Source organism: Manis javanica, chromosome X (assembly GCF_040802235.1).
Source record: "Manis javanica isolate MJ-LG chromosome X, MJ_LKY, whole genome shotgun sequence".
Classification (NCBI taxonomy): domain Eukaryota; kingdom Metazoa; phylum Chordata; class Mammalia; order Pholidota; family Manidae; genus Manis; species Manis javanica.
The window spans coordinates 62,389,775-62,416,612 of record NC_133174.1 but is presented as its reverse complement, the minus strand read 5'-3'; the positions used below and the strand labels follow the sequence as shown (position 1 = coordinate 62,416,612).

The following is a 26,838-nucleotide window of genomic DNA, read 5'->3' as shown; positions in this document are numbered from 1 at the left end:
CTAGAAAAAGAACAACAAATGAGGCCCGAAGTCAGTAGAAGGAGGGACATAATAAAGACTAGAGCAGAAATAAATAAAATTGAGAAGAATAAAACAATAGAAAGAATCAATGAAAGCAAGAGCTGGTTCTTTGAGAAAATAAACAAAATAGATAAACCCTTAGCAAGACTTATCAAGAAAAAAAGAGAGTCTGCACACATAAACAGAATCAGAAATGAGAAAGGAAAAATCACTACCAACACCACAGAAATACAAAGAATTATTAGAGAATACTATGAAAAATTATATGCTAACAAACTGGATAACCTAGAAGAAATGGACAACTTTCTAGAAAAATACAACTTACCAAGGCTGACCAAGGAAGAAACAGAAAATATGAACAGATGAATTACCAGTAACAAAATTGAACTGGTAATCAAAAACCTACCTAAGAACAGAACTCCTGGACCAGGTGGCTAAACCACTGAATTTTTTCAAACATTTAGTAAAGACCTAATACCCATTCTCCTTAAAGTTTTCCAAAAAATAGAAGAGGACGGAATACTTCCAAACTCATTCTATGAGGCCAGCATCACTCTAATATCAAAACTGAGGCAAAGACACCACAAAAAAGGAAAATTGCAGACCAATATCCCTGATGAACATAGATGCAAAAATACTCAACAACATATTAGCAAACTGAATTCAAAAATATGTCAAAAAATATTCAAAAAAAAAATATGTCAAAAAATATCCCTGATGAACATAGATGCAAAAATACTCAACAACATATTAGCAAACTGAATTCAAAAATATGTCAAAAAGATCATCCATAATGATCAAGTTGGATTTATGCCAGGGATGCAAGGATGGTACAACATTTGATAATCCATCAACATCATCCACCACATCAACAAAAAGGACAAAAACCACATAATCATCTCCATAGATGCTGAAAAAGCATTTGACAAAATTCAACATCCATTCATGATAAAAACTCTTAACAAAGTGGGTATAGAGGGCAAGTACCTCAACATAATAAAGGCCATATATGACAAACCCACAGCCAACATTATACTTAACAGTGAGAAGCTGAAAGCTTTTCCTTTAAGATCGGGAATGGGACAAGGATGCCCACTCTCCCCACTTCTATTCAACAGAGTACTGGAGGTCCTATCGATGGCAATCAGACAACACAAAGAAATAAAAGGCATCCAGATTGGCAAGGAAGAAGTTAAACTGTCCCTGTTTGCAAATGACATGATATTGTACATAAAAAACCCTAAAGAATCCACTCCAAAACTACTAGATCTAATATCTGAATTCAGCAGAGTTGCAGGATACAAAATTAATACACAGAAATCTGTGGCATTCCTATACACTAACAATGAACTAGCAGAGAGAGAAATCGGGAAAACAATTCCATTCACAATAGCATCAAAAAGAATAAAATACCTAGGAATAAACCTAACCAAGGAAGTGAAAGACCTATACTCTGAAAACTACAAAACACTCATGAGAGAAATTAAAGAAGATACCAATAAATGGAAACACATCCCATGCTCATAGATAAGAAGAATTAATATTGTCAAAATGGCCATCCTGCCTAAAGCAATCTATAGATTCAATACAATTCTAATCAAAATACCAACAACATTCTTCAACAAACTAGAGAAAATCATCCTAAAATTCATATGGAACCACAAAATACCTTGAATAGCCAAAGCAATCCTGAGAAGGAAGAATAAAGCAGGGGGAATTACACTCCCCAACTTCAAGCTATACTACAAAGCCAGAGTAATCAAGACAGTTTGGTACTGGCACAAGAACAGACCCATAGACCAACGGAACAGACTAGAGAGCCCTGATATAAACCCAACCATACATGGTCAATTAATATGTGCAACACAGAGAAGACAAGTAGTGATTTTACAGCATCTTACTACGCTGATGGGGTATGTGGGAGGGGGGGCTTGGGCTTGGTGAAGGGGAGAGCCTAGTAAACATAATGTTCTTCATATAATTGTAGATTAATGATACCAAAATAAAAAATAAAAGTAAATAAACAAATATATATGTCTATATATGATAAAGGAGCCATGGACATACAATGGGGAAATGACAGCCTCTTCAACAGCTGGTGTTGGTAAAACTGGACAGTTACATGCAAGAGAATGAAACTGGATTATTGTTTAACCCCATACACAAAAGTGAGCTTGAAATGGATTGAAGATTTGAATGTAAGTCATGAAACCATAAAACTCTTAGAACACAACATAGGCAAACATCTCCTGAACATAAGCATGAGCAACGTCTTCCTGAACCCATCTCCTCGAGAAAGGGAAACAAAAGCAAAAATGAACTCATGGGACTACATCCAGAAAAGATAACAAAGGAACCTGAGAAAACCAGAATCACTAGGAAATAACAGCACCCATTCTTTCCTTCTCTAGGACTTGTTTTGCCTATCAGTAGATGAACCTCCAGACGCCTGGCTCTTAGAAGTTCGTCCCTACTGTGGACTTGGCTGTTGGAATTGTGAAGAGTCCTGCAGAGCCAAATGCTGATGTTCAGCAAATGTGGGCTTTGAATTGCATGTGCATTGGGGGTCTCCTATACAGACTTTAGTGCACATAGGACCCCAGGACACCATCTGCATGGCTTTGGGCATCAGCCAGAATTGGCTTGAGCTGGGGGTTGGAGAACATACCCCAGGGAGCTATTTCAGAGACTCTGGTGCTATGAAGGCTTTTTTGTTGCCTTGGTTATGGGTGAAAGTAATGAACTGCCAGGAGTCAGAATAGAAAGATAATAATGATACATATTTGCTAGGCTACTGCAGAACTCTAACTAGAATGACAACATATTTATTCTTAGATCTAACCCTTCTTCTTTTTTGATGTCTCCCCCATTGATCCCCTATCCTTTCCCTTGTTCCTGGATAGCCATTCCTGGACCCATGTAGAAAACTAAAGGAATATGAGAAAAATTCTTCTTATGGGAAGGGAATGCATGAACTTATGAATATATGACATTGGGTTTCTGAGTGTTTCTGTTGGGTTATTGGAATTTTCCTTTCCTGTATTGAATAAAACTTCTCTAGTAGTTGTAACAGATTTTTGTAAATGGGTAAACTCATCCTGAAGAATTTTTATTTAAATATAAGAAACTACACAAAAGATACCCCGGCAGAATTCACCTGCTGGTGGAGGATGTCTGGGCCCTCTGACCTGTGGCAGTGCAGATCTTCTGTTGTGAAAATGTCCAGGCATCTACCAGCCTATCAGTTTGAGAGTGGCTGCCAAGTTCTACTACAAGCTTATCTGCAAAAGGAGTATGATAAGGGTGGAGTGGGATTTGAAGCAGAAGTCTTAACACTTGCTAGAGTTTGCTGAGCAGCTGTGTATTTAGAGAAGAACAAGTCCAGAGTTGAGTGGGAAGTTGCACTTGTCTTCGTGGAGTGATCAAAGATGCATTTATTTTTCTAAGCCTTATGAAAGTGGATCAAAAGGATATTTTAACCTTGAAAGAACCCCTAGTTGGACCAATATCTGGAAGACCTGGAGTAGGAAAAGCCTAGGAGAGTAATTTGAAAGTAAAATAAAAACATAGAATTAAACATTTGAGCCAATCTAAGATTTATCACACTGAAAGATACCTGCTATGCCAAGTACATTTCTACCTCTCCTAGACTATAAGTGCCTTGGCTGTAGAGATTGTGCTTCTCACTTCTGTTTTCCTCATGGCATAGTCTAACATATAAAATAGGTATTTAATAATCTTGGAAATAGTTAGCATATGTCCACACTCACATGACAGCCCCACATTTCAAATCATCTGTTGGTACTGATTTCCACATAGCCAAGAGAGGTAAGGAAGTGTGGTGCTCAACTAAGCCCAGATCCACAGATCATCAATGTGGAACTATGCTGTTTTTCACTGCTTAAAATAGAGGACAGGTACCCCTCCTGCAAGTACACATGCTGAGAAAGCTTTGAACTATCTCCAAAATTAGAAAGGAAGACCAGGGATTTTATGAATGGTGAAACTGAGACCCCAGGTTGTTGTAACAGCTAACCCAGCATCTCACAGGAAGACTTCAGTAGGACCAAGATTGCGTCCAAATTCCTGTGCCATGCTAGTAGTCACTTTTGCTCATGGGATGTTTTGTGTTTAGTTATGTGATATCTTCAATTTACTTGGAACCACATACAGATGATGCTTGTTTACTTACCTAAAAATAGGTGATCTATCAAGAAGTAAGTAGATATGTGTGTAATTCTTGGGGTTCTAAATAAATATAGTAATTAATTTGATGTTATTTCTGTACATTGTCTCCTGCTTTGAGGTTAGAGTGAAGTAAGAAATAGTAAAATACTATAAAATAAAACTATGCTAACTTGGGACATTTTCAAAAACCTTTTTACCTCTTGTGGTATTTCTAGTCCCTCAACCCCCATCCAAAATTTCAAGTGGTGTTTTAACTAGTTATTATTAAACAGTTGAATTTATTTTAGCACATTCAGATCAAATGACTTCTCAGCTCTGCTTATCTTCCAATTCTGGTCCAGTATACAGCATCATGCTTCCACAAGAAGAAAAACACCATGATTTTTTTTGAGTGTAGATGAATATCCTGTGTGCGTAGAAGGGAAAAATACAGTGTTTGGACGAGGTTACAACACAGAGCCGTAGAATCTAGAGGCTGAAAGAACAGTGCCTCCTTCCCAGATGGATTTGGGGGCTTGGCTTATTCCTCACCCTGGTCCCTTGCCCCTCTTGGGATAAGCAAGAACATTTTTCTTAATTGTGACAGCATTTCCTCCAGTAAAGACAAAAAGTTAATGGTCCTCTGATTAGTGATTATTTTTATTTATAACTTATATTCCACCTGATAGTTAACTTGGTGCTATGGGAACATTTCTAAGGATGTGTATGTGTTGCCAACTCACTGTGTGACATTGGCAAGTAGTTTCTCCTTTCTGGGATTTGGTTACTCCATCGAGAATTTCAATTAGACTATCTTCCAAGATCCTTCTAAACCTGTGGTTCAGTGATTATATTTCTGAAAGGAGTTTAATAACATTTTAAAATGTAATTAACAGGATAGATTAGTAGTAAGAAAAGAGATTAGAAACCATATGGAGAAAGTCAAAAGATAATTCAACCTACAGTTAATTGCACTCAAGCATTGAATATGACTCAGTGCTGCCTGGCAATGAAGGCACTCTGTGATTAGGACATAGTTTTTGTATAAACCCATTCTCACAAAGTGCCAGGCTACAGTGGCATGGTCCTTCCAAGGATTCACCATCCTGTTCACACCAATGGGTGTTCCAGGTTGGTCTCTCTGTTCTTAATGTGCCATTATACTGCCCTGTGGGTCTGGCGAAAAGAAATAAGGGACTCTTTTTGTAAAGAAATACCCCATTCTTCACCTGTAATAAACAGTGACTGGACTTCTCTACCACTTGCTCCTTGGACTGAGAAAGTAGGCAAGAGAAGTCCTAAAAATAAACTTATTTTGCAAAGGAAAAGGGATTCTTAATATATGCCTGTACAGTTGAGCTATAGTCTAAAAATTTAGAAGTTAAGATTAGTGGGAAGGCTGGCTATTCCTGACTTGAGCCCACGAATGCCTCTGCTTGTTTCCTTCTACCCTAACTCAGGACTTATTGCATATTAGGTTTTCTGGCATCCGTATAGAGTTTTAACATAGACAATGCATTTTCACATACTTTCTCATTGATTCATGGTCTTATACACTTGCTCTTTTTGAAGTTTTCTTTAGGGTAATGTCACAAAGGATGGTGCAGATAAGAGAAGTGGGGTAAGGGAGAAAAGAAGAAAGGAGACCCAAATGTTGAGTCACTGAGCTTAAACAAAAATGCAGCAATTATAGCTGCTACCCAGGAGCCTGACAGCAAAGAGATGCCCCCTCCTTAGACTAGTGGCTGCTGAAAGAAAAGGCAGGTGGAGCATACATTCCTATCACCAGCAGCAACACCCTGTTTACTGCCTCTGACAGGATTGGGGTAGGAATGTACAAAAATCAGATGGAAGAGGAAGAGAGTAAAGAGTTCCCTCATGTTTGTATCTTAGGCTTATCTCAGTATCAAACAAAACTTAAATCAGAACTCTTCATATATGTGAAGACATGTAATTTAATTTTTTAATTAAAAAACAAAAATTAAATGAATTCCAGATTGCTCAAAGCCAGAAGAGCCCTTAGATATAATCTACTTGCCTGAGGACACTCAGGTAGGTAGTTAGTGGTTGTACTCTATCTACTACATAATATCCCCTCTTCTACTTGGGTTTTTTGTGCATATATTTTGAATTTTGGAATCTTTATCATTTAAGCATGTTTTTGGTACTTAAAAGCATCATACTTCCATATCTCTAAACTAGTATCTTAAAAATCCTGGTAGGTATTAGAAAATGGAATTAGCCAAATAGCATTATAGGTAAGAATATGCTTTCTGTACTATTGCTGATTCTGTCATCCATCATACTGCCTGGAGCTGAATTGGGAAGAATCAGAGTAGACAGAGCTTGATTAGGCTAGCCTGGAAACCTTCTGTGGACCTGTTTGCTACAGCAGTCCCATCTCATTGCTGCATTTCAGTCCCTAAACAAACCTAGAGATTTTCCATCTATAACAGCTTGCTGGTCAGTTGTCACCTGTCCAGTATGACAGCTAAGACCCCTGTCAGCTTAATTGTCCATGTTGGACCTAATGATTGGGCTTATTACTCATCTTGCTTTATTCTCATGAAGATCCTGGAACCCATATTTCTGAGGCTATTCTGGCCTGGAAGCCAATCACCTGCAATCCCCCTTTCACAACCATCTATTCACTCCTTGGCCTCTCTCTTCTCTTTATATGCTGACTCTTACTCCCTCACCTACCATATCCAAATCATTTTCCAATTCTATACAGCACACTTCTATAGTTCTACTCAAATCTAATTTCTCCTTTCCATCCCTATTTTCTCCTCCCTAATTCTAATCTTGATCTCTCATACCTAAACATTGTCTCCTAACCTAGTTCCCTACATTTGATTCTCTCACTCTCACTGGTCCTAATATTTTGATCACAGCATTCCTCTGCTTAAAACCCTTCAGTGTCTTCCTGAATTAAGATTAAGGTGGCCTCCACAGTACAGCTCTTATCTTTTCACCATATCTTCTTGTGCATACCTGATATTTTAGACAAATACTTACTGTTCCCCAAATTCTTCCCCATCTTTTTCTACCATTCAATATCATTGTCTAATCAACTTTTACATAGTACATACCATGTTCTAAGCTCTATGTGAGCTAGGCTCAGTGGAGGTGGGGAGTGCTTAGTCTTTTGAGGATATCAGATATAAAGAAGTAATGCTTATGTGAGATAATAAACACAGGAGATCAATAATAATAATCTTTGGGAACACAGGGAAGGGAAGAGACTGGTTTTGTTTGCAGTGGGGAGGACCAAGGAAGACATAAGGAAGAAATTGAGTGGGGAATCAGAGATGGAGGTGAAAGGAAGGCTAGGAAGGAGAGGAAGAGATGTAGTAGGGGAAGGGGAGAGGGTGAGAGGAGGCATTCCATGCAGAGAGAATATCATCAAGTGCAAGACATTGGGAAGCAAAAAAGGTTCTAGTGTATTAAGGGAGGAGAGAGAGTTAGAATCTTTGGGGACCTAGAGGAAAGTGAACACAATGAAAGGAGAATGCAATTTGAAAAGTTGAGGGTTAATTGAGAAGGGTATTATATGCAAAGCAAAACAGAAATGTTTAAGGCAAGTTGACAGGCCTGTGATTCTGTAGCAGTTGTTTACCGGATAGACTTGAATGGGGAGAGACTCACGGCATCTCCTGAAGTTCCTTCATCCTAGAATGCCTTCCTCTCCTCCATTCTTTCCCATCCCCACCTCCAGAGAGACCATCCATCAAGGTTCATCTCAAATGCTGCTGCTACTAGTGAAGCCTTTCTGACCTCCCTCCCTCCTTTCTAGAAGTAGGATAATTTCTCTCCATTTGGAACTCCCCTAGAAACTTTTTGCTTCTCTTTCCATGTATATTAGAATTTGTCTATGGCTTATTTTCTTCAATAGAATCTGAGCAACTTAAGAACATGGATCTGGTCTCATTCACCTGTCTTCCACTGCACTGCCTGGTACACTGCCATGACCACAGGTGGTCCTAGTCAAGTTGTTGAATTGATTTAAACTGGTATCTCAGAGATCAGCACTACTCAAACCCCAAAGGCTATGTTGGTCCCAGGTCCATAGGCAGACACATGATTTACTTTCTTGCCGTGCTTTATTTTGCCTGTTGGAAAAGGCCAAGGACAGTCCCCCAGCACAAATGCTGGTATAGGTCATCTAGACTCTGAGACCTGAGGGTTAAAGGCTTCTGGGGAAGAGCATATAGCAGCCTACAGGGACAAGATCTATGACCTCTCCTTAGGCCCAACTGAGAGGAAGGACAGGTAGGAGAGGGTGCTTTTCTGGTTTAACTGAGCTTTTCCTTGCTCCAAAGTATGCTGTCTCCATGCTAATGTTATTTCAATGCCATTACATAGCTTGATTTACCATGATCAGCAAAGCAGTTTTTAGTATATTATTCAAAAAGTACCAATCAATTTTAGCTAACACTAAATATCTAAATAGATTTTTTAAACACCACAATATTTATTGTCCTGAAACTCTGATCAGTGGGGCAAACCTAAAGCAAGCCCAGAGCTGTTTGTATTGTAGTAACAAATATATATATATAATCCCTCTCCCAAATCATTTTTATAAGCAGCCAAGGTACAAATAAATAAAAACATGGGAAAATATATACCTTTAGGTTGTCTCATTTAGAGCTGACATTTGAAAAGTCATAGGAAAGGACTAAAGGATTGTCTGCTCAAGGTTTAGCTTTCAATTCTATAGAACAAAAGCCCAAATAATTGATAATCATTAAATTAATATCTGTAATACTCAGTTTTCCCTTTTGAAAAAAATGGGAACCCAGTAGAGCCAGCCTTAAAGGTGATTATAAGTACAAATGAGATAATTTCTGCAAGTGTATTCAGCCTAGCATCTAGGAGTATTAATTCCCTTCCTCTCCCCTTCCCAACTCATCAAGCTCCCAATACCCATCGCCACCTCTCCTTTATCTCTTGCCAAAATGTATTTCCTCTGTTCTTAACCCTTTAAGATGCCCTTTACTTCAGAATCATAAATCCTGGGTGTTTTGTCAGATTTTTCTATTAGAAGAAATTTATGGTCTTAGGTAAATAACACCCCCAAGTACAGTTACAACGGCAATAATATATCCCCTGTCATAGTGTTCTTGTCCTATCTGACAAGATACTTAACTCTTGATACTTAAGTCTATTACTTCTACATATTTTTACGGTACAGTAGTTTTTACTAATAATAATTAATACTTGTATGAAGCAGCTGTTCTTTATTTAATTACCTGAAAGGTGGTAGAAGTATAGATCAGTAACATATAGAAACTTGTATTTCTACAGCATTGTTTTGGTGAGCAGTTGAAAGTGGTAAGAATTACAGAGAAATCATTTTGTGTTTTAAGAAAAATATACTTGGTCTCTTGGTCAGAAGACTTGGATTCTTTTCATAGATGTGCCATTATGTTATTTTATGACCTTATTTAATTTTTGTTTCTCTGTGCCAAAGTCTTCCTAGTGATAAAAAATGGACTTCCTTGAAGATGACTGGTTAGCCAGAGACGGGTAAGATTCCTCAAGGGAGGAACAACCTAAGACAGGCACAGTCGCAGGGGGGCCATCAGGTGAGAATTTGGGGATCAACAGTGGTGAGGCTTAGAACCTCACCCCCCCTTGTTTTGAGAGAAATCTTCTGCATCTGTGGATGTTTTAAGGCCCTTGTCTAGCTTGGATTAACACATAGTCTACAGGCACACACCTGATCATCTACAATTGCTCTCTTACAACACTAAACTATGTTTTCTACCTTTATCTTGCATCTACCTACCCCTTCAGCATTTTATTAAAAATAATAATAATAATAATAATAAAGGGAGAAATGTGGGATCCACATATAAATCAAGTATAAAAATCAAACGAATATTCATATTTGACCTGATTGTTTATAATTCATAATGCATGATCAAAACCGAAAGTTTCTGTGATGACTGCCCTTGTACTGTTCACCATGTAAGAACTTATTCACTATGTAAGAATTCATTCACCATGTAAGAACTTGTTCGTTATGCTTCAGAAAATTGGAGACTGATGAGAATTAGGCTTGAGATGGATTAACGATTGTGCACAGAATTTTATTGTTGTTAACAACCATTTGATCAATAAATATGAGAGATGCCCTCTTAAAAAAAAATCAAATAAATAATTTAAAAAATGGACCTCCTTGTAGTTAGCCTTAGGCATAAGGGGCAAGAAGAAACTAAATTATTGGTATCTGCAAATAATTTGCCCCTTATCAAGTCCCTGCCAAGATGGAATTAGTGGAGGGGTTAAAGAGGGGCAAAATGATACCTCTATTCTATTGAGTTCCCTATACAAAGAAAGATGCAGAGAGCAGTCCATGATGGCAGTATAATTCCATCTGACCCATAGGATTCTCTCTGAAGCAGAAGCAGAGGCATAGCCATCTTATCTGTTCATTCAGTTCCACCACAAATGAGCCCTACTTGCCAACGGATGGGGATTTTGACATTACTAGGCACTCTTCTCCACCTTTTAGAAATCTCCAGCCCTTCTTTCTTCATAAATACAACAAGTAAGTGTGTCTTTCTCTTTTCCCTGGAACCTCTGGTTTATTGGCTCCTCTCAAGTCAGGTCTTGTATAAAATAAGAAGAAAGTTTGACAATTCTGATACATAAATGTGAGGGGAAACCCAGGGTCATCTAACATTTTTAAAATTGGATGATTGCCTAATGTAGACTTCTTATTTTACAGATAAGGGAAAAGGCTGTGGTAGGTAAAATATCATATAGATTGAAACATGTAAAATTCTGTTTGCTTACTGCTTCTTGTTCCCTCAATGCTGGACCTATCTTTTATAGTATATGCATGTATTAGGATAAATGAGTATGCAATTGAGATTCTTTTAATAGCTGCTTGGCCATCAGTAATTTGTGCTTTTTAATAAAGAGATGGCTATTTGGCTGAGGAGAAGGTCTAGGAAAAGGGGATTTGGAATAAATAAGGGTTTATAGATGTTGTAGTGACACATGGTAGATACCATCATATAAGGTGGCCTTGTCTCCTATCATTTTTTACTACCTACCACCCAGGTAGTTGAGCAGCAGATTAGGGGCTATAGATGTGTTTGTGCCCTAAAAATACGAGATGATAGTAAGAACTTTTCAGAAACTCCAGATCTTCTTTGTAGTCACATTTTAAAATCCCACACAGAGAGCAGTTAATCCCAGGTTTTATTCAACAATCCAACCCTTTCCAGCTGAATTGAAATATAATCTAGTCACATATTAAATATCTATATATAACAAAACCAAATTCCTTATTCATTCAAAAAATAATAAAGGAACACCTGCTACATATCAGAAATTTTTAGAAACTTTGTATGTTATATTCTCTATGTCAAGGTCTTTAGTAATTTTATAACTAATCCATGTTGCTGTTGTTAAATTACTGTTATTGCATCATGTTTCAATTAGTTTTTGAAGCTTCATTCCATTTTGTTCAATACAATTGTATTGAAATGGCAAAAAAATAAAAGTAAATAAAATGTTGCTGTGAGCTTGGAGGAATACTCGTCAAAAACAGAGTTAAGATCACGAAAGTTGTGAAACCAAGGAAGGAATTCTCTGCTTCTTTCATCCCTAACAGTCAAATCTTAAGGCACAGAGAGAGAAAATCTGAGTATACTGAATGTTTGTGTGTATGTATGAATCGGCTTGTTTTTTAAGAGCTTCAGATCATCTGAAGTAGAAATGAGGCAGACAGAAATAAAGTTAATGTCCACACATACACACCCCTTATCTCAGGTTCCTCTGGACTCCCTATTGCCTCCTTCTTAATCGATTGACCATCATTAGATTAAATGGTTACTATCTAAAAGAAGGTGTGAATGTGCCTGCTTCCTCAGATATCAGTTTTGAATAGTGTGGTGACCTAGAGAAGACAGAAGGATCTAGGATGTATGAATAAATTATGAGTTTCCAAATGGCAGGTGCAAACTATGAAACAAAAACAAGAATTTAATGAAGCCAGTCTGGAAACAGGTAAATTCCAGTAAGTCTTTTAGGACCTCTCTAACTAAAATAACCTTAAAATAGAGAAAAGACAAATTTAATGAATGATATTATATATTTGAAATGTGCAGGTTGGACAGCATTTCAACTTGGAATGAAACAATAAGAAGTTACATTCATGGATAACCAAGAAGATAAGGCTGTTGTTGCCTCAGCCAATGGAGAAAACCCTCTGATTAATGGGGTCAAAGAAAATGGTAAGAGAATTTAATTATAGTACATAATATCTCTCCCAGTAGTCCTTTGTTATTACTATAAATTTCAGTATCCACTAGGATGCCTGTGAGATTGATGCTAATCTTAAATTTTGTTCCACCAAATCTCTAACTGGGCTAGAAGGATCTCTAAGAGGTATATAATTCCACTCAGAGATTTACTCTCCCAAATCATCTCTGTCAGATGAATACTTAAGTTCCTCAGAATTCCTAGTGAATTAGAAATATGCTCTGATGTGAAGCTTGGAATGTCTAGATTCAGTAGGAGCTCCAAAACAAAGATCTGAAGGATATGATTGAGTCTCATAGCCCCAAACTATGAATATCCCATCTGAGCATTTTCCCACTCTGAAATCCTTGACTTTCCAACTGATCAAGCAGTAAATTCTTTCTTCATTTCTGAGGAGAGCTCTGCCTGTCTCTGAAGGAAAAGGTGAACCTACAGAAATATTATTTTTCACATGCATGAATGTTCAATATAAAATCAGAGTCACTCTTTAATTTTGCAGTTTCCAGTTCTAAAGCTAGAGAAACTGAAACTTAGCTTATACAAGATTAAGTACCAGAAACTGATCAATGGAAAGAGCGTTAATGAGTCTGGTCTAAGACCTTTAACTTTATTCCTGTTATTTCTTTCTGTTTTCTCTAGACTCAGAGGACCAGGATGTGGCAATGAAGTCACTTGCAGCTCTAGAAGCTGCTGTACCAGTCCAGCCTATGCCAGTGGTTCAGAAAGAGACCCTGATATATCCCAGGGGTCTCCTGCCTCTTCCCTCTAAGAAACCCTGTATGCAGAGCCCTCCATCTCCTCTGGACCTGATTGAAGCACCTGAGCATACTGCTAATAGTACTTCTGTGAATGCCATCTCCCTTACATCTGGTGTTGCAAAAGGCCTGAACACATGGTCACTGCCCAGTGAGTGTGAGAAAGCTCCATTTGCCATAATGGAGCCTACAAGCATGTCAGATCTGAATGGAGACTGCCTCATGCAGCCCATCCGGACTTGCTTGGGCTGTTTCATGGAATCCAAGGATGCAGTGGATCCTGAGCCAGGGATCAGTCTGAAAGTTGGTGATCTAAACAGGGATTATGAAACCTGTGCAGTCTCTGATATAGGCATTCAGTGTATTAATGCTGGAGAAAACATGAAATATGGAGAGCAGCTGCTCTCAGACCAGCTCCTAGGCTTCCCCCTACACAAATCAAGGGCAGGAGATAGACGAGAAGCTGAGAAACCTGACATTGACTTGGAAGATCCAGCTCAGAAAAATTATTATGAGGCATTACTGTTAGATAAGTGCAATACAGAAGAGGCTTTGCTGGCAAATTCCAATCAGGATTGGGGTTACTTTGAGACTTTCATTAGTGAGAGTAAGATTGAACTGCTTGACCTCTGTTCTAAGAATGAGCTGTCTGTCAACCTATTCTCTGAAGAAGATGTGGATAACTACATGTTTGATGATGATGAGTCAACACTGGGCAGTGATGTCTGCTCCCTGAAAATTAGATATGAGTCCTTCCAGGACAATGTTCGAGACAAGACCACCCTTCTGATGCAAGAGGATGCCCAATTCAACTTTTTTCCCAGTGTCTTTACTACCTGCCCCAAGAGGGAGCCTAAGAGTGGGACCCTGAAGCAGAGCAGTGATCTTTCCCAATTCAAGGTCCCTGATGTGAGCATCATCTGGGGGGAAGAAGATAAAAATGTGGACAAGAAGAAAGGCAAAGAAGAAGGACAGGAAGACAAAGGTGTAGAAGTGAAAGATGGAAAGGATAATGGAGAAAAATCTGCCTTAAATAAGCCATGCAGTGGGACTGAGGTAGGCCAATTTAAGAATCCAAAGCAGGGCCATCTCACCAATTCCTTGGAAGCATTAGGGAATTTCAGTAATGACAGTTCTTTCATTGAGGTCTCTTATGATGCCATGGGGGAGATCAAAGACTGTAGCCGATATATGGCTCGAGGCACTAATTCTGGCAACTCCTCCTTCCAGCAGAACTATGGGCTACGAGCCAAGAGAAAAGTCAGGTACAGTGAAGATTATCTATATGATGTCGACTCACTAGAGGGTGAAAAAGTAAATGAGAGGAAAGAATGGCTGCCAGGTGGTTCCAAAGAGGAAGATGATGATGAATGGTGTCCCAAAAAGAGAAGAAAAGTAACCCGTAAGGAGCCCCCTGTTATCATCAAATACATCATCATCAATCGCTTTAAAGGTGAGAAGAGCATGCTGGTGAAGTTGGGTAAGGTGAATGCAAGTGAGACAACAGTGAATTTGAGTGAGAATCAGCTCAACAAATATGCCAGGCTATCCCCCTTGAAGGGCTTCTGGCAGAAAAGGAAGAAGCAGAGAAACGGCAACACAGACTCCAACAAGACACCATTATGCCAAAAGCAAAGCTTTGAATCAGGTAGCTTTGAAGTGTCATTTTCACCACCTGCTCGCAAACGAAAATCTAAGCTTGGCAACAGGCACAGGATTCAAAGAATCCCATCCATGGAAACTTCAGCAAGTGGTAAGCAGGTATCATTTTGCAGTAATCAGTGGCAAACTACTAGTAGTAAAGAAGATGGAGGCCTGAAAAGTACCCTAAAGTCAGTACCTCTAGCTGACCCCAGCTGTGCAAGTGAATCACATTTAAATGACATCATAGGCCCCGACTCTTTGAAAATCAAAGTCCAAGATGCAGAATTTAAGGGGACAGAGAGGAAAGTGCTCAACAAAATCAAATTTAAAAGTGAATCCAGGTTAAAATCCAAGAAAATCAAAGCTGGGCAAGAAAGCAAACCAGTTGTTCAACTGGGCCCTCTTTTGGAAGACCAATCCTCCAAGGTTAATTTGAAGAATGAAGCTATTCCTGGGACGTCAAACAGTTCTCATCGATCTGAATTTCATGAGGCAAAAGTTGCTAAGAATTGTACTTTCCTACCAACTACCTGCTCTTCTGAAATGCCTCTCTCATCTTCTAATGTTGCCACTAACATACCTGTTATCCCTGGAGGGTATCTGCAGACATTGTTGGATGTTTCTGACTTGTCAAATAACACTGGTATCTCGTACTTCACTCATCATTCTCCAGAGCAAAATGAAAGCAGCCTCACCCAAACAGAAAAATCATTTGTACCTCTCCAACCTGCCCAAGACTGTGTGCTTTCCTCACCCTCTGAGTCTGAGCTGCAGCAGTCATCCCAAAACTTCAAAATGGAATCAAGCAACTATGGGAATGTGTGGCCTGACAAGCATACTTCTGGCCCCCAGGAATTCATCACTGAAGTCTCAAGAGAAACAGCTCCAACCCAATCCAGTGAATTTGGAGTCTCCCAAGTAGTCTCCATGGAAAATAATCTCACAGCTACAACATACAATCGAATCTGCCTCAATAGTGGTGGCAGTAGTTGCAACAAGGTCCTATATGCCTCTGTGCAAGACACTGAGCTCCCATCTGAAGACTCTTACCAACTATATCACTTGAATAATGGAGAGATCTGCTTTCCTTTCCAGCAGGACCCAGTCAATACAGATTTTAGCTTTGATTTGATGGCCCCACTTTCTGTCAACTCAAGCAGTTATTGCTCCTTAAGCCTGAAGTCCTGTGAAAAAGATGTTGATGATGACATCACTGATGAATTCCTGGCCCATTGCAGCCCCAAACTGGTGATCCAGCAGAACACTGATGAAATAGCACCACTAAAGGAGTCCACTGACCTCCTAGATATCTCCAACTTTACTCCTGACAAATTCCGTCACTCTTCCCTCTCAGAGATGTCCCCACCTGATACCCCCAGTCTGTCCCCTCAAATTACCATATGTGAGAGTATCAAGACACTGGGAACACTGAAGGGGTTCCAAGAAGGTGCCCGAGGATCACTGGGCAGTTTGGAGAAAATCAAGTGGAATTGCAGTACCCTTTCCCAGCAGGTCCAAGTGGATGATGGATTTACTTTAAATAACCATCAGTTTCAGTTCCATATGTTCAATGATGAGGATTCTGTCAGCCCACTCCAAAAACCCCCTTGCCTATCAACATTTAATGATCCAGCTGGTCAAATGAGTACCAACAACAAAGTGTCAAAATCAAGAAAGAAAAATTCACCCAGCAAGACTGGAGCTATGAATCAAAGCCCTTCTCAGAAAAACACCAGGAAAAAAGCCCCCAAAACCAACAACAAAGGGATTGAAAAGCCATTGGGAAAAACCTCCCGTCAGGTCCCTAAATCAACAAAAAAAGGTAAATACATGGCTTCAGTCAGTGGAGAGAAAATGCAAATTGGCATTGGCCGTGGGGGAGGACAAATCAACAGCATATCCTCCACAGAGAAGACATTGGCTGAATATATCCAACATGGTGGCTCTGCAGCCTCTATGAAGATGCCAAGTCAGAAGGGACTTACAGGAGATTGGGCTTTGGGAAAGGAGAGTAGCTCAGGCTGGAGTGACAAGAGCATGGGCACCAATACCAACAGTCTCCTGGATGATGACCAACGGGAATTTCAGGAGCCTTCCTACATCTTGTCCAACATTGCTTCTGGTATGGCAGATGTGCAGAGATTCATGATGGCCTCCATAGAGCCCCTTTGGGAACCCATGGAGCACCATGGGGACCCCAACATATTCCACTCCCCTGAGTCCAATAGCCTAAAATTAAAAACCCTCAAAATATTGGCTGGGACACCACAGGAATCTAAGAAAAAGGTCAACAGTGGGTCCTTAGGAGCCACTAAAAATCACAGGTCCATCAAGGGTGTGAGCAAAAGCAATGTGAAAGCAGCAATAGGTGATCCTGGTCATGTAAACATGCCTGGCTATAACGAGGACTCTCGCTCTGCCTTCTTTGATAAAAAGTATAATAATCTGAGCACTTTAAGCAATAATGGACCTACACACAAAAAATTGTATCGTCACAAATCCAGCTCGAAGGCCCTGAGAGATGAGAAGTTTAAGGGAAAGCGCATGGAGCGAGAACAGGTCCACAAGGATGAGGCTGGGACAGCTTCTTTTGAAAAACTGAGGTAATACTGCACCAATATGGCTGAGATGATGCACCCTTAGCTTTCCTACAACCTGCTAAACCCGCTGTCCTTCATTTTGTCCCTCTTAAAAGCAAAAGTTTGCATGAGAGAAACTGTCCCATTTCCTTCTTTTTCAAATTAAAAAAGAAAAGAAAGAAGTGCGTGAAAATCCCTGCACCTTTAAGCCACCCAAAAGATTGAGCAATTTTGTTGGGGCTTGGCTAGGGATAAACTCTAACAAAGGCTACTTTTTCTGCTATTCAGCACTAATTTTTACTTATGAGAATATAGAACTAAAATATGCTCCTGAATGATTTTGGGAAGGGAAGGGCTTTGCAGTAAGAAAATTTTGAGCAACAGAATTTAAAAGTTGTATAGACAAAAATCCAAGAACATTTAAGCAAAAAGAGCATAATTTGGAAAACAAAATGTCATCATGTGGCAATTAGAAGTGCTTTCTAGTGCCCCCTGCTATTTGTATCTTTTTCTGTATCATATAGCATCTAGTATGATGTAAACAAATTTAGATTGTATGATCCCTTTATGGGACATACACTAAAGCTAACTAAGATGGCATAAATTGTTTGGTTTTTCTGCAGGGATTCTGACTACAATCTCCTAAAAGCAGAAACAGCATTTTTGGTTTTACCTGTGTTTGAAGAAGACAGCCCCATTTTCCAGAAAGACATTTGATGTTTGTGTTTTATTTCTTTCAAAATATGCCTTGTGGTATGTATGTTGACATGTAAGTGCTTAAAGAAAAAAATTTTTAAGTGTGGGAATAAGTCTTTGAAAGCAAACTTAAATCTGATATTCTATGTAAAAGACTTAAAAAGTCATACAGTTGCACAAGTAGTTTATGCACTATTTGCCCATGGAAAAAAGGAAAACATTGTGCCAAACTACAAACAAGTGACTGTATTGTATATATTTTTACCTCTATATCAACATTTGGTTGTGAGTACCTGGGAGCTTTTCCCTGTTGATTTACTAGAAACATTCCAGTGATTCTTGCTATTAATGACCCCCACTTATGTGGATAGCACCTGTAGATCACAGTGGAAAAATACGTTGTGTTACACAACTTACCAGAAGTTAAAGGGTACTGTTTGAAGTGTGCCAAGTTTCCTTACTTCATCTCACAAATTCGCCCCACTATTTAAAGCTCATTAATGAATTAAAAAAAATTATATATATATGCCTACATACTTTTAAAATTTTTTAACTCTGCTGTCCTGTGTGGAAACATGAACAGTTAAACAAGGTAAGATAAAAGTTTGTTTGTTTGTTCCATTGTCTAAGTGTTAAAATGTTAGAAAAATCTGGAAGTCGCAACAGCTAAGTTCATCAGGGACCCAAGTATATGCATTTACAGAACCTTTTACAGGAAAACAAAACAGCTGCTTTAAAGTTTCTTTTCTAAAAGCAAAATCTGTAGCTGAAAATTATTTAAAGTGCAAAGTTATATTGCTGATACTTTATATCTCAGTTTTATATATTTTATAATAGTCTGGGATAAATTATAAAATAGCTATAAAATCAACACTATTGATAAACAAAGATCATAGATTGCATTTATTTAAGTAGTTCCCTAAGTGTTTTATTCCAGTTTTGTCAAAAGTGCATTCATATCATGGCTTTAGTGTTCTTTAAGTGTTTAATCTTGCAATGCCAATGTCATTTAAAGAAAATATTAAGGCATCTCAGTTCGACTCCTATGAATTATGTACGTATATATATCAGATAAACTGAATAATCTGTGGTATGAACTAATCAAGGCCATCTATACTTAGTCTGAGGATGACCAGTATTTGATGCCACACACTGAACTTAAATGTCAGTTTTTTATATAAAGTTTTGAAATCACATTTATTTATTCAGCCTTCTCCCACTTTTTAAAAAAATTCACAGCTCTAACATCCCTCACTACTAGCTTGTTCTTCCCCTTTATTCACCACTTCACTAGTGACATTTGATCTATTTCCCTTGCACAGTTGAAGGCCTGTGTGTCCAATGACTGATGCATTATGGCACAGATGAGATAACATGTGAAAGCACTTTGTAGATCATAAAGTGCTATACAGATATAAGGGATTAATATTATTAATGTTGTTGGTTGTTGTTGTTGTTACTCTTGCTATTCTTACTAATATTGTTACTAAGTTATTAACTTGTGAATATATAGGCTGTGGGTGGGAGGGTGGAGAATAAGTGGGTGGGGGAAAAGGGGATTTAAAAAAAGGGAAGACGTTTCAAAAGAAAAATTTTAAGCAAAATATGAACCTACCTAGTCATTGCCACCTAAATATATTCACAAACAGAGAAGCAACATTTGAAAGTAGTCAGAGAGAAATGGAAGGAAACCTGACACATATATAAGTATATGCACTCCCCAGTCCATGATTCCTTTCACCAGCCTGCTCTAATACTTACAGCTAGGTAGTAAAACAACAAGCCTGTGTTCCTGATGGTGTGATGTGTGTGTCTGTGGGGATGAGTGGGTGAGGAGCATTTTGTGATGCTGCTTCAGGCCTGTTCCTAGGCTTTGACACTTAGTGTGTGGTTAGTCCTGGAAAATTACTTAGTGGAAAGGCACCAGATGAAACATGTCTCCTACTCTGCAGCTGCCATCCAAAGGGGAAAATAATCAAACTAGAACACTTTCTTCTGTTTCTCCACTCTGGTAGCTAGCTGTTAATACATAATGCTATGGCTGGTTCCAAGGAACTGGTCTTTGTTTCTTTTTCATTTTCATTTTTGTTTGTTCTGTTTGGCAGCTAAATTTTGGTTTGGAACCACTAACAACGCTGCCTGTACTGTGATCCCCAAGACTCCAGACCTCAAGTCACCTGCTGGGTTACAGGAATGGAGTTGTCTCTATGTAATCAAAAGATAGCAATTAAAAGAAATAAAGAAAATGTTCCATGAGTACAATGTGTTTCATAAAAACAAATATACAAGCAGTTCTCCCATTCTTCTCCATATCAGTTCTGCTTTGGAGAATGGGGTGGGAATGGGATAGAGTGATAGTCTAAAACTGTTGAAAACAGTTCCCTTGTCAGAACTTGCTATCATGAGTACTTTGGAATGGATACTCTTTCAGTTGCTCCTATGGAGCCCAGTAGGGGCCAGTCCTAGGGCATGGTTCATCCCTTTTGCCAAACAGAATTGCCATTTTTAAGCACCTTTTTTATTGGCCTACAGTGAGTTATAGGCTTTTAACATAAATTAGTAAGTCCTAACCAATCATTTTGTAGTAAAACACAACAAGAAACTGACTTTGAGAAATGAGCAATAGGACAAGGCAGAAGATCCTTATTCTCTTAATTACTTGCATTTAATATACCTCTCAGTATATTACATTCTCAGTTCTTCAGTCTTTAGGGCTTTATTAGTCTTGTCTCTGCTCTCACAATTATTTTTCTTCCTGTTGCAACATAGTACACCTGACTTCTTGGAGATCCTTTATTCAACCAGCTACCTTAGTGGAATGAAGGACAATGATATAAAAATAGTGTTTTGCCCTATCACTGATATCTCAAGGCAGATATTAGAATTATCCTTGCTCTCAAATTCCTGATTGCCACTCCCTCCTAAGCTCTCTTCGCTGAGAAACTGCTTCCCACTAATACCATCCCAACAGAATCCCATTTATTCTTTACTTTCATGGAAATGGTATTCTCCCTTATTCTTCATACTTCATCTCAGGCTTCTCTTCTTGGAGATTTTCTTCTTTTGTAATATTATATTGCACTTCCCCAAAGTGTCAGAATATAAGAACCTTGGCCAGGCTACTTTCTTTTGGAATTTCAGAGGAGAACCTTCTCACTCTTAATTACCTTTAATTGCCTTGGCCACTTTCAAATCTAATTTTAAAAGCACATACATGCACATACAGAATTATATCACATTACTGAGTAAAGTTGAAACCTCCTTTTCCTTGAAGATCTGTAAGAATAGATCTGATCCCCTTTCTGCCCTGGTTAGTTGCTGGACTATATGAGCTCTGGTGCTGAAACAGGGGCCTTGATCAAGGTTCTTTGAGACTTTGGAAATTGTTTGGGTTGGGAAAACTGACTTGAATGAGTGGCCTCTCCAGTGTCTCATATACTAGCTTACTCACATATGCTGCTTTTTCCCAGATTTCTCTTATGAGTTCATGTTATTCTGTGTAATTATGTGTTAAGGCCTTACTTCTCCTAAATGCTTTAGAAACTCCTACACTACCATGACCATCACTTCCACTTCTTTATTCATTTCCTTGAAGTCCTTGGTACTAGGTGGGCTTTTGTGACAACTTTCACCTTCTCTGACCTTTTTCCTTGCTGGGAAGCATCTGTAGGTGTGCAAGGGGAGGGAAGTAAGGGAGGCAGGTATATGTGTATGGAAGAGAAAGAAGCATACAGGATGCTTCAGAAGCTGTAAACAACTCTGGCCAGCAATCCTATGTCCTGTTATATAAGGTTCTGCAGTTCTAACCAGTGAATTTTGGTTTTAGTGGGTTCTATTTAGCATTTACTGCCTCAAGGAGAAAAACCATATCCAAGGACCTCATAACCAAGCTTACTCTTACCAACCTGAACCAGTCTAATGCAGATCCACAACATTTTCATTACAGATGCTCTCGGGACAGTTCCAAGAATTGATGAGAGCTAAGTTTCTGCTCTGAAGATGAGAAAGTAGCACTAGCTAGTCCTAACCAATGCTAGAACTAGAAATGTTTGTTTTCTCCTGTATTATAAAGAAGTTATCTAATTTAAGGAGTTTTTGTTTTCATTTTGTGATTTTTTTTAAATGATTGCTCATCACTACAGGAATATGTCCTTTTTATGAAATAAAACTAATATGAGATTTGTTTTCTAATCATAAAGTTCACTAAACCAATGATTATGTTTAGAAAGTTTAGTACCAAAATCAAGCATTGTAGTAACAAATTAGGGATCTTATCAATACAATGTAGGCCAGGGATTTTGTAAAGGTTTCTCAAGTACCTGAATAAGGGAGAAAAATTTTAGTTAAACTGCTTAACTTGGGAAACACTGTCATCATCTTGAGGGTCCTCAGCCACCATGGATTATTCTGATGGCAGTACTCAGGCTACCCTTTAAGGCACAGTTTTTACTCAGAGCATTAAACAGTAGCTGCAGTCATGAAGCAGAGCTCCCATTGTAGCTACACAATACTTGAGATGTACTCTTGGTTTCAGAATCATAACTAAGAGGTAAAACACTGGAGAAGGACAATGTAAGAGAGGCTTAATACATAGATTAAGATGTGGACTAGGCCTTTAAAATCAGTATCTGAGTAAATAGATACTGAAGAAATACTCATCAGCATGAGATGGAAATGATATCTGTTCATCTGAGAGGGTTAGTGGTTTCTGAGACTTAGACAACCCCTTCCAAAAGAAGAAAGGAGATGTTTAAATCATTCTGCCTCTTTGAGGGATGCCTGGTTTTACAGCACAAAAGGAAAGGCTTAGAATGAAACTAGAAAAAGGCTTTTGTTTTTGACTCCCAGTAAGGAAGATACAAAGATTAAGATGCTCTGCTGGGATACCTGAAGCACTGACTAGAGTTTGCTGCCTACAGAGTTTTGAATGTACTAGTCCTTAATTTAACTTCCATAAAACTGAATGCACCTCTTTAGTAAGTTACTGATTTATGGTGCTAAAGAAAATTATTCTCATTTTTTTCCTCTACTCCCAAGCCCCTAAAACATTTAAGAAATTTTAAAATAAAAATGTTAGAGGCCCTTTTTTTTCATTAATGTATCCTAAGTTTCTGTTTGACATATGACACTGCAACTTTAAAATGTTAGGAAATTATTTGACTTTTTCTTTAAGAGTTAAGCTTTATAAATAATCTGTAGAGTCCATTAAAGTATTAAGCTTAGGGATCACTCTTAAGACACCTACAAAATCTTGTATATTTTTAAGTGTGCCAATTTGTAACATATTTTGTAAGTGTATATTTTTCTTAGAAAAGTGCTGTGAAGTGTCTGTATGTGAGTTTTCCTTTTTTTGCACCACTAGGTGCTAATAAAAGGATATTTACTTCAAAGTTTCTGGTTTTAGAAACCACAATACAAAGAAAAAATACACTTTTGTTGGAATTTTGTAACACAAAACATGTTGTGAAAGAGTGTAGTGATATTGTGCAAAAGAAAATGAACATTTGTGAGCTTCTTGCTGTTTTATAGATTTTCTTGTAAATTATTCTTGTAACACCTCTGGTTTTGTTGTTCTTGTTGCAAAGGTTTTAAATATTTGTGACTGAGTGTATGGTGAAATTGTCATAATGTTACCTAGTTGAGTTTTGTTATTGTTTATGGAATAAATAAAAGGAAAAGTTTAAAATACTGCTTTAGAATCATATGTAAGAGAAATCAAACCATTTCTAATTAAATTCTATGACCAAAACAAGAAGTTCCTCATTGTATAGAGCAGAATTTTTCAAATTGTCTGTAGTAAGGGGCCAATTTTTTTCTCCAGTTCATCACAGATTGATACTACTATAAAACACAATAAGAAACAATTTCTTAAGAAGTGAAGTGGATAAAAGATTTGCAAAATAAAGGCCCTAAAGTATTTGATTAAGCATGTAAAATTACATTTCAAAACAAGCCTAACATAGGGAAAAAGAAAAGAATTACAAAAGCTTGATACCCTGTTTAAGACAAGTCCACTGATCAATGTCCAACTGCCATAGAAGGTTCTTACCTTGCTTTGAGTAACACTTTGTGTAGGATGAGCAGCATTACAACTGCCTGGGAACTTGTTAGAAATGCTGATTCCCAGGTCTTACACCAATCCTACTGAATCAGGATTTGAATTTTAATAAAATTCGTAGGTGATTTCTATGCATGTTAAAGTTTGAGAAACACTGGGCTAGAGTTTTTGCAGGAGATTCTTTTCCCTCCCAAACTGGAGAATCATTTCTAGTGTGTCCAGTCTTCAAAGGCCATAGAATAAACGGTGTCCTTGTTTTGAGGTCCAGATGAATTCTGCAGAGATGCGTTGCCTTCAAAGTGTCAAAGCTGTCTATTAAAAGAAATAATTGCTGATTTGCCTGGTACCCAAAAAAATGTCAGGTTTTCCATATTTCCCTACAATTCCTACATCATTTTATTTACCACTTACCTTTGGACCTTGTTTCCTTTAATGAGGACTTTGCCAAGTTCTATTCTCACTGTGCTCAGTATTTTAATATGGGCTATGTCTAGAAAGACTGGACTTTGCTCCCAAGTCCCCAGACCATCTAAGCCACCCATCAGAGCCTATAGACATGCCCCACCACAGGAAGGTCACTGTGGCACATACAAGCCAATAGCCACTTCCTTGGTTTTCAATATCATTACTCAAAGAAATTGAAAACTGTGTATAAGAGAGAAGTGCTCTCTTCTCACTGGATGATCAGTGGTGCTCTCTTCTCACCTTTTCTTCCACCACTTCAACTACCACCTAGATTTCTACAAATCCCTCCTGATTTCCTAGCCTATATTTCCAGTTATAGGCTGGCCATCACTACTTGGATATCCTGCAAGTTCCTCAGACTTGTATATTCAAGATCATTTCATAATCCCTTTACCTTCCAAGTGTGCTCTAGCCCAGTGAATGATGCTGCCACTCCTCCAATTAGTGACCCAAGAGAGAGAGCAAGGTTCACCAGTGACTCCTTTCTCTCATTTTCACATCCAGTTGGCCGCTATCAATTCTCTGTCTGGCCTTTCTACCCCATTGGCAATGCCTTAATTCAAATGTTCATGGTATCTAACCTGGATTATTGTAACATTGTCCTAATATCAAGTGGGAGTCTATAGAGTACCTAATTTTTTATTTTGCTATGTAAAGATATTTTTTAAATAAACTACTCAATATCAATTCACAGATCATTTTATCACCCAAACACAATCAGACCATCCGTTATTAAAAATGCACCACATTGTCTTTTTCTCTTCACTATGGACCATGAGAGACTGAAACCAACCTCCCAACTCATTACTAAAAGTAAAAAGAGATTTTGAGTTTCAGGGCTAAAGGAGTGGAAGAAGATAAAGAACTAGGAGCCGGGCAGTGAAGTCCCCCAGGACTGGAGCCCTCTAATGTTCTGAAGCTTTATTTATTCCAACCTCTATGAGTTCCTTACGTGATTGAAATTACAAATGTATATTCTTCACTCTGTGCAGGATTCAGAGGTGTATTCTGGTGAATGTGGCTCTAGAGAAAGATTCTTCTTAAACTAAAATAATGTCAGGGTTGGAGAGGTTGAGCGGTCCCATTCTTTCCCAATGGTTTAACTTCCCTTTTTTTTTTCTCCCTTGGCCAAAGTTGAGATAGTATCAGAGCTTAGGGAGAAGATGGCAGGTTCTTTGAATAAGGACATTTGATCTGTCTGGAAATTGACCTTCTGATGAACTTAATTTGGGGGAGGAGTGATTATGACACAGTTTAAACACAGTATTCTATTTAAAGTAATTGGAATTACAGTTATTAAGCTTTTTAGTCCACATACCACTTTGGGAATCTAATGAAATCAATGGGCCTTTGCCCCAGGAAAATGAACATACTTGTAATTTTTCATAAAATTTCGGAGGACTCACTGATCAGTAACTTCTGTATTAGGGGCATAAATTCCCTGAAACATCCCCACATCATAATGGAGTTTCTTAGTCTATCTCTTCCTTTCCACTGACCCAAGATAATGACAACTATCATTTATTTATTGTCTATTTTGTGTCAGGCACTCTACATGAATTATCATTTCTCACAACAGCACTGCAAGGGACGCATCTTACCTATTTTACATTTAAGAAAATTGGGACACAAAGAGGTGAAATAAACTTCCTCAAGATCACACAACTAATAGTCTTCAAAGACCTTCATCAGAGCTGACAAATTCCTCTATGCTTATCCCATCACAAGCCCATATCCCTAACTCAAGACATTTATTTCCAGCATAAGCCATGTTGCATACCACTTGCAAAATAAAATAAATATTAATACTGACATTAAAAATAATTCATTAAATATTTGATTCTGCATCAGGTATTGTGCTAGATGCTAAGAAAATGAAAAATTTAAATATAAAGCACATGCCTTGTTCTCTAGGAGCCCACAGATAAAACAGAGAGGTAAAATTTAATAATTTAAATAGAAAAACACCCACTGATCAGTTTAAGTTGAATAATCACATATAAAGTAACTAATAATTTGCTGTCCTTAAACACCCAAGAAGAAAAAGCCTCCATCCATTGTTATGGAGGAACCAATGTCACAAAATGACACTCCCAGTAACCAATATCTCACCTTCTTTGTTTCCCCTATTTTAGAATCCAAGTTGAGAGCCTAGATCCACCACTTAACTAGC

General features: G+C 38.2%; 1 protein-coding gene across 3 annotated transcripts in view; it reads left to right on the top strand.

Annotated features, from left to right (window-relative positions):
- The window catches only part of NEXMIF (neurite extension and migration factor), a 199,668-nt gene extending 175,840 nt beyond the window's left edge, over window positions 1-23,828 (top strand). Inside the window, exons 2-5 of one of the 3 annotated variants that reach the window (XR_005055187.2) lie at window positions 12,315-12,440; window positions 13,108-17,470; window positions 18,070-18,215; window positions 20,248-23,828. Coding sequence is in view for 2 of the 3 variants with exons in the window: in XM_036995738.2 (XP_036851633.2) it covers window positions 12,362-12,440; window positions 13,108-17,470; window positions 18,070-18,163 (4,536 nt within the window). In the remaining variant the exon portion in view is untranslated. The remainder of the gene's footprint in view (window positions 1-12,314; window positions 12,441-13,107; window positions 17,471-18,069; window positions 18,216-20,247) is intronic. The other 2 variants (XM_036995738.2, XM_036995737.2) reach the window with 2 other exon arrangements.
- The last annotated feature ends 3,010 nt before the right edge of the window (window positions 23,829-26,838 follow it).